At 48.8% G+C, this 8,886-nt stretch overlaps 1 protein-coding gene across 1 annotated transcript in view; it reads left to right on the forward strand.

The window, feature by feature from the left end:
- The window catches only part of TMEM98 (transmembrane protein 98), an 11,573-nt gene extending 5,782 nt beyond the window's left edge, over nucleotides 1-5,791 (forward strand). Inside the window, exons 5-7 of the mRNA XM_004684894.2 lie at nucleotides 1,003-1,118; nucleotides 3,680-3,739; nucleotides 4,983-5,791. Coding sequence (XP_004684951.1) covers nucleotides 1,003-1,118; nucleotides 3,680-3,739; nucleotides 4,983-5,190 — 384 coding nt within the window. The 3' untranslated portion in view covers nucleotides 5,191-5,791. The remainder of the gene's footprint in view (nucleotides 1-1,002; nucleotides 1,119-3,679; nucleotides 3,740-4,982) is intronic.
- The last annotated feature ends 3,095 nt before the right edge of the window (nucleotides 5,792-8,886 follow it).

An 8,886-nucleotide genomic window follows, 5' to 3' on the forward strand; every position in this document is an offset into this window, starting at 1 on the left:
GAAGGTCTTTGCTTAGATATGGGTGTCATTCATTCGAGAAAGATAAGTGTAATGTTCTACCATAGTCCAACTCCCTTCTCCCAGCCAGGGTATATCCTGAACCTGGCTTTTGTGTCCTGGCCCTGCCTGGTTGAGGGGAAGAGTACATGACACCCGATGTAAGGAAGTTGCAGCTAGAAGTCTTAATAGGTTGAACTCTATGGTCTGTCCTGGAGACCTGACTTCGTAGGAGAGGTTTCTAACTTTCCTCTTGGGATCTCACCGCCCTTTTGCTTAGCCATCTGTCCCTGTGGTAATGGCTCAAGGGAGGGGCCTAAACTGTCACCTGGGTGGGTACTTGGACTTCGTTCTGCTCTCTTTCCAGCCCCAAGTAGAAAGCCGGGAATGAAATTTCTTTGCCAGACCAGATACATGTCAGGATTCAAACATCTGGCAGGTGTAGGAAGGGGAAGAAAGCTCTGGCGTGGCCAGCACGTTGGAGGAAGATAAGAAAGGCCAGGTGCTTTTTCTTGCTTTTCTCCCGCCTTAGTCATCATTTTGAAAAACCTGCTAATATGGTAGGAAACTGTTGAAGTAGATGACACTTTTGGGGAATATTCTGCAGGCCACAAATACTCTTTGTTCAGCAATGTTTCAGAGAGTGCTTCCCGGAGATATTTATTCCTTTGGAAGACTGTACCAGGGTGAAGGAATAGAAAGGGTAAGCAGGTTTTTCCCTGAAGTGAGAAGGTGAAATAGAGCACATGATTTTTCTTAGATAGATTATTTCAGCTTAGACTTCTGGAAGCAGAAATCCCGGCCCGCCTTCCTTACCTGGCCTCACTTGGCCTTTGCCTTCTCCACCCCATTTCTGCTCATTTCTATATACTTTTCAATTTGCTGGTTAGCGGGCCCAGGTGTGTGTGGGACTTGAGCTGGGGTCCATATTTATCTTTGTGGGGTGTCAGAAGCCCAAGGGGCACTAGGTCACCCTCATGACCTCTTTTCTCCCTGCTATATTAGATTTGTCACACGCTGACAGAAAAACTTGTTGCCATGACAATGGGCTCAGGGGCCAAGATGAAGACTTCAGCCAGTGTCAGTGACATCATCGTGGTGGCCAAGCGGATCAGTCCCAGGTGAGCTGTTGGGGCCTGGAGGCTCCACACCCCTCAGGGCCTGGAGACCCTGGAGGCAGAGGTGGCCAGCAGGAGAAGGTTCTTGTGATATCCAGCACTGGCAACTTCAGTTTTTTATGTCCCGAGCATTCATAGAGCATCCAGGGGGACTTAGGCTTAGAGAAACTTTCAAGCTTAAGTGGCTTCACACCCTGCAACTTCCAGCTGTGGTGCTCCTACTGATAGGCTTCTACCAGTTGGGGCTCCTTTGGTTCCCTGTGCACTCTTCCTCCCAGGCTCCAGGCAAGTAAGCACATTCCTACTGCCACCCACACCCCTCTCTGCAATAACTTCCTGGCCTTGCCCTGTCCCAAGCTTACGTCTGTATGGGAGACCATGTTGGGGGACCTGCTCCTCGGGTTGTGCTATTATCTGCTGTCCTGTCCATGTCTCAGCCAGCAGCTTCTAGAACTGGGTGGGAGGTGAAGCCATGTATCATCAAATCTCCCAAATTCCAGGCTGTCTGCAAAGTGTCATGTGGGAGGCACCCAACAGGATTGTAATCAACAGCTACACCCCCTCCTTTGGGTAAAGAAAAATAAAGCCTTTTTCTTAGAGGAGGGCTGTGCTAAGGGTGTGCTGCCATCTGGCGGTTGGCATGTGGATGTGCCTGAGCCTGGAGTTGTCCACTGGGGATGTTTCCTTGATCAGTACAGCACTTAGCTGCCTAGAGGGTGCCTCTGTCTGTATTCCTTACTGGGGATGTTGACACTCTCGTGGGCTCCTGGGGCCCTCGCCTTCCTGGCTGCCATAGCCCTGGGTCCCCTCAGCTCTCTGAGGGAATGTGAAAGTTGGTGCACTTGATGTCTGTCCAGGCCATTTAGTGAGAAAGTGAGGAAGATAATTTAGGGGAGGCACTTAGCCCAGAACAGTTCTTGGCTCACTCTTGGAGCTCTCCCTTGGTGGGTGTAGTCCCTCTGTGAACCCGTGGCCTTAAGACCCTCCTAACCCAGGCATGGCCTAGACCCAGACATTCCTTCTGGCCACCCACTGTTGGTAAAGAGAGCCTGCTCCTGCCGACCTGTGCCCTTTATTGTGCCTCCTGTCACTGCTAAGAGCCCTTTCTAGGTGCCATGTGACACCAGGCCCCAAGGCCACATTACCAGGAGGGTTTATGAAGAGGATTTCTGAGATTGTGACGTGCTGGGTCATCAGGGCTGGCAGCGTCGCCAGGATGAGGCTGGCATCCCTCAGAGGGCAGCTCTGGTCTGCTGCTCGCTGACTGTCCTAATGAGCACTAGAATTCCCTGTTAGGGTCCTTGCTTTGTCTTTTTGCACTCACATATTATTCTCTTTCTGAAAAAGTTTTTGTCCCCATTGTTTTTCTTGCTCCATTTATTTCACATTGTGTGTTAATGGCATATTAGTTTCAAGGAGAGTGACTTCCGCTCCAGGGCACCACAGAGGAGGGGTTGGTTAAGACAGCTGAGAGCGCTGTGCCCCTGCATCTCCTCGTGAGTCTTCAGCCTGCCGACAAGAACATTTTTTTTTTTTTTTAAAGATTTATTTATTTATTCATACAGAACTGGGGTACAGGCCAGAGGCTCAGGGACGGCGAGAGGCTTCACCAGAGACAGAGTGGGGAGCAGAACAGGCAGATCGACGAAGTACACTGCTGAGGGAAGCAGTGGGCGGGCCAGGAGAGGTCTGGCTCGCCATGTGGTCTCCTCCGGGGCAGGCGGCAGGCGGGAATCGAACTCATGCGGAAGTGGCTTCAGATTCTCAGTGCTGCGCTTTAACCCGCTGCGCCACCAGGGAGGGCCCCGACAAGAACATTTAAGGACATCCGTTTTCATGTGCATTTAGAAACCCTAGCGATAGGTTATTTTCCTTCCCATCAAGTGGTTCAGAAGCAAGGATTTGAAGCAAAACCTTGTACCATGCAAGTCAGAGTAAAAAGTAGTAGTGGTTCCTTTCTGAACCCAATTTAAGCTAAAAAAAGAAAACATCTGTAACTGTACTGAGTGTGCCAGGGGAGCTGTTGGAACCCACGTTAAACTTGTAGACACCCCTCTCCCCCATGTTCTGTATAGCCACCTTCCCTATGGTTCATTTTGCTTTGAACATAAAAGTAATAAATACATGTAAAAGTTAAAATAGTGTAGAAATAGATTATAAAGAAAGTGAAGTACCTCCGCCTTGCATCCGTCCCACTGTGTGATGACTTTTCTTCCAACGTTCCCCTTTTGCATTCTCTACCTTTTGTCTATTTCAATGTGAATGGCATCAATAAAACTTGATATATTGTTTGGCCAGTTGCCTTTTCAATTTAGTAGTTTATCTTGAACATCATTCCTATGTGGGAACTTGTGTTTTTTAAGCTACTGGAACTAAAACAAAACCAGCACACAAAATATTCTTTTCCCTGAACCTGAAGTCAGGCTATCTACAGGTGGAACAGTGCAGGAGTAGTGAGAGAAAGAATCGCCAAAGAGAAGATTTAAAGTAAAGAACAGTAGAAAGGAAGGAAGGAGAAGAACAGATTAGAAAATCAAAATACTGAAACCTTTTCCTCCCCTCAGAGTGGATGATGTCGTGAAATCGATGTATCCTCCGCTGGACCCAAAGCTCCTGGACGCACGGTATGGGGGTGAGGTGGAGTGAGTGGTCATTTGTAGATATGGGGGTCAGCAGTTTGGGTGGTTGAGGACAGGGCTGTTGGGCTGGGTCCTCGAGGCTGCCAGGTTCTGGGGACTACTCACATCGTGTGCCCAGTCTGGCTGGGCAGGAGAAGAGTCCTCTTCCTGAAACCTGAGAGGAGAACGAGCCAGTCTTAGATTTTGAATTTTTGTGATTAAAACTTCCAGCCCTGCTCAGTCCTGTCTCTGTTTTCCTTCCCTTCCATTTTAGCTTTGTTTGTTTTGCTCTTTGGACCAGAAGAGCAGGCACTTCAGCGGTCTTGGCCTCCCAGGGTGGGTGAGCTGGGCAGTGAGATAAGTCAGCTAGAGCTGTGCCTGGGCAGTGAGACAAGTCCACCTTCCACAGGACATACCCAGGATCCATTCTCTCCCAATCCTCCCGGATAACATACTTGAAATTATGTTTCTGCCCCAGGCACAAAATAAACCTATTAAAAACCAACAGATTCTTTTGTCTATGGGTTTACATGACGGCTTCACAGACATGTTGTGTGATGATGCCAGGTAGGCAGTGAGTGGATCATAGTGCTGCATTTGGCTTCTTCGTGCCATCCCCTTGCTGCCTGGGCATGTCCATGGACTAGTAATCTGTACCCTATTCCCAAATGCACTCTGCCTTTCCCATAAGTAGGAAAGATTTTACACTGACTTTCAATATTGGGGGAAAAAAACCTCAGTTTGATTTTCAATTATTATTACTTTTAAATGGGATAAGCCAGCCCTGGTTTATAATGATTCAGATTCAGCTAGGTCAGGATATGTGTGTCTTGTCTGTAAGTGGACAGTGGTTGGGGAAGTGTTTGTCCACTTGACTGGCTCCACATTGTCCCATAGAACACTCACTCCCCTGGGTAATGTTTGGGGGTATGCTACTGAAATTGGGCTCCACAGTCTTGAATAAATCCGTGAGAAATAACTTGTTATAAGCTCCCCTTAGAGATTCTGATGTACCTGCAGGCTGCTGAGAAGGGCTTCAGCTCATCTTGTTTACCCCAGTCATTCTCACATTCACTTGAGCATGGGACCATCTCTCAAGGGCACATTTGCCTGCACCATAGGGAAGGTTCACTGGTTTGGGGAACTAACTAGTCTACAGTCTGTGCATTTGGGCCAAAAGTCCCTCCTTTCTCTGGGAGGCTGATCATCTTGTTTTTGTTTGTTTGTTTGTTTGTTTTTGTTTTTCCAGGACAACTGCCCTGCTCCTATCTGTCAGTCATCTGGTGCTGGTGACCAGGAATGCCTGCCACCTGACAGGGGGCCTGGACTGGATTGACCAGTCTCTGTCAGCCGCCGAAGAGCATTTGGAAGTCCTGCGAGAAGCTGCCCTGGCCTCTGAGCCAGAAAAAGGCCTCCCGGGCCCTGAAGGCTTTCTGCAGGAGCAGTCGGCCATTTAGGGCCCGCTGTCATCCCTGGGTGGCTCAGCTGAGCCTTCTACTTTTTCCTGTAGAATTAGTTCTTCTCCATGACTCAGAATGACAGCTGTGTGTACATAGTAAAGCAGGCAGCCCCAGAAGCCTCTGTTGCAGTTGCAGATGCTGGCTGGAGAGTGGCAGTCTAACACTACGGTTGGGAGAGCTGGTGTCAGCACCGTGTGGCAGAGCTCTGAAAAACCAGTGCTCTGTAAGCATTCCTCAGCTCACCTAGTGTTTGTAAGAACATCAGGCCACGATATCAGAACCAAGAATGTTCACGTTAAAATTAGACTTTCTGGCTTCTCCAGAACAATCAAAGATGAGGCAACTCTGATTTTCATTTTCGTCAGAGGACAATCAGTTAAACTAAGTAGGGGTTGCCTCTTTTGCCAAGACCTGTGCTCTCTCACCTGGCCTGTTTTCATTTATTTGTACCTTCTGCCCGGTCCCTGAGATCTCCCTTCCTTTCACAGGTTTGGGTTTGAAGGCGAGCACCACTGACTTGGTTATTTCCTTTCTATCATTATGCCTGCAATTCTACTTAGCCTCCACTAGGTGAATAGTAAATACATGCTTAGGTTTCCCTCAAGTGTGTGGTTATTGAGTCAAAGTCAAATGCAGTGTGCATGGTGGGACATGGCCTGAGAACTGAGGATGGAAGGAGCAAACCCAAGAATCCTGAGGAGACCTTGCGTATGTGACTCAAAATGAGATATTTAAAGACCTCTCTGAGTTCAGGCAGAGGTGAAGAAAACCATAAACACTGTAGACCACAAGGCAGTTTCCACACTAGCAGTAACATCCATGAAGGATGTGCTCCCTGTCAGTAGCTGCTTGTTTTGTAAATACTGACAGATGAGGACATTTTTATGACTTGAGACCTCTGTGGGACCCAGAATCACAATTGCATAATGCAATCACACAGCCAGACGGCATCATTTCCTTCAGAAGCATACAGAAGAGTCTGTACCCTTTGCTTCCGCCCAATCCTCACAGACTCCGTCCCTCTTGGGGGAGGGTCCAGGCTTGGGGTGGCTTCGCCTCATGGCTGCACTGTAAAGCTGGTCCTGAGCGCCACAAGCATTCCTATTCAGTTTCTCCGCCCACACTCAAGCCAGCAAACCCATCAGCCTAAATTCTAGAGACTCAGGAACCCACGTCCGGAGTACCAGATTAGGGCCTTGTTTGACATGGAAGCACATTCCATTCTCCTGGAAAACAGGATGCTTTGAACTCATTTCACTGGAGGAGCTGGATTCGGGGGAGGGAAACCAGAGCTCAGCTCTCATGAAGGGTATATTCCTGGCTACTGGGGAACCCATCAACCTGGACACATGCCAGGAACTTCTGTCCTGCTGGCAAACTGTGAGTAGGAGATGTCTATAGTGCTAGCTTGGACTTTTTCAGTTGGCTGCCACATATGGACATCCACTGTCCTACTTTTTTTGGCCTTCCTCTAATAACACCTGCTCTCATTCCAGCCTGGAAGCCCTGCTACATTTGTGTGGTTGACGTAGTATATGTGTTTGGGCATTTGAACTGGGAGCACAGAACTAAGTGAAAAAGAAACAGCACTGAATAGGCCTTTCAGACCCCATCTTCCAGGTGTGTGTGTGGGAGGTGGGGGCGCAGGGAAGTTTCCAGCATCTCTGAAGTTCACTCACCTACTTTCTCTGGCCCCGGTGGCTTCTTGAACACTGGGTTGTTGCCCTTTCCAGTTTCAGGAGAGGTGGCCAAAGACCATGGGAGTGTGGGCTAGGCACCAGGTGCTCTTAATTCCACTTGGGAAGGCTCTGGATAAGGTTTGACTGTTTGACTGAGTGAAAACACCATCTTGGGGTGGAAGGCAACCCTTTGGGAGTTGACTAAAGTCACCTCGTTTGGGAGGGGCTAGTGGGTGAGCTTGGGGTATTCAGATGTGGTTTCCCCAATTTCCTACTCACAAGTGTCATGTGTATCTGGTGGCAGTTCTTTTCTTTCATGACTCCTTCACCCTAGTTGCCGCTCTTCTAGGGTAAGAACACTAGACTCCAGTTCTAAATGGAGTAGGCATTACTCCGGGATAGCAACTGAGTATGGAAAAGGCAAGATCTTTGAAGTCAGACAGAATTATATTCAAATTTTGGCTTAGTTATTTGCTGTGTGAGCTTGGACAAGTTACTTAACTTCTCTGGTCCTTAGCTTGCTCACCTGTAAAATCAAAGCTACTTCCTCACCGAGTTGGTATATCAACCAATGAACTAGTGAACATGAAACACCTAATTGCATGCCTCCTGTTAGTGAGTGAACATTAACTCTTCTTCCTATGCCTCCTGCCCCCTAAAGCAGCTGACTCCGATGGTGTAATTCAATTACCAGAACTGTGTCCAAAAGGGGCTTCTGATCATGACCTAGAGTGGAGTAGCCAAAAATAAGGACTCAGTGCTGTTGGGAAAGGGGCCAAGCTTGGTCCCTGCCCCACCCCAAGAATGTTCACAAATGAAGACAATTCCAGCTCTTGGCCTCCTCTTATCAGTGTTTCCAGCACTGATTGCTCAAGCTCACATTCCTCCAAAGTGCAGCCCTTCAGTCAGTGCAACCTCCCAGACAAAACTTATGTTTCTGACTCCCCGGTGCTACCAGTCAGCTTCACCCCAGAAGTCCCTGCTTTTCAGAGACACTATTCTGTGTGCTCATGTGAGCCTGCACTGTAGAAAATAACTTATAGTTCAAAGTCCCTGAGTTGCTGTATGACCTTGGATGTCTGGGAAGGTGTCAAATGAACAATTTCTATTTCCTCTTTCCCTCCTGTTCTGCCTTTCTCCTTTCCACAAATATGCTTACTCCAGGGGAATTGTGGGGTAGCCTCCGGGGATGCAGAACAAAAGATATCTCCCTGTCCTTAAGGAGCCAGAGAGGTGAAGAGCAGCTGTGGAGACCACAATTTTGCCAGCGCAGTGCTGGAGGGGTGTGTGTGTGTGGGGGGGGGGAGGTGGTGGTGGAGGAGGCATATGACAGGGAGGGACCAAAAGTTCTGGGGAGAGAGCTGTGATGTGGGAAGGAGGGGCAGAGTTGTTCTGAGCAGACTGACATCATGGGAAAAGGAAGGGGCCAGGATCAGCAAAACATGGCTCCGTTGCAGGTATTGGGGAGGGCCAGGTATGGCAGGAAGGGAGAGGGGGGGCAGGTTGGCAGGACCTCAGATCACAGAGGACCTGATAGATAACATAGGGTGTTAGAGCTTTATCCTGGCCATAATGGGGACTGCAGAAAAGCCTTAAGTAAGGGCGTGTCTTGGTCAGATTTACTATTTAGGAACAGGGTCATTTCCTCCATGCTCCATGCATTTAGGCTATAGAACCCATCCACTTGCCCAGTGCTACTGAGTATATTTCCAGAGTCTGAGAGGCTCACTGCTCAATCGTGCTATAAAGGCAAAGCAGCAACGGGTTAGAAGAGAGGATGGGAAGGGCCAGACGTCAGGACAGAAAAGGTGAGGCAAGTGGGGAGGGGCTGGAGCGGGTTCTGCACCCACTTCTCCTAGGCACTCAGCCTTGTCTCACCAGAAATGCTGTGGGCAGTGTTTGACAATTTGAAACTTGATAAACTTCTGGTTTATCCCCCCCCCCCGTCGTTAGCACCCCCATTTTGCAGAAAAGGAGACCAAAGCTTGGATCGCACGATCCGCCACTCCTCAGA

This window comes from Condylura cristata, unplaced genomic scaffold, assembly GCF_000260355.1.
Source record: "Condylura cristata isolate star-nosed mole 26May11 unplaced genomic scaffold, ConCri1.0 scaffold00017, whole genome shotgun sequence".
Taxonomy (NCBI): Eukaryota; Metazoa; Chordata; class Mammalia; order Eulipotyphla; family Talpidae; genus Condylura; species Condylura cristata.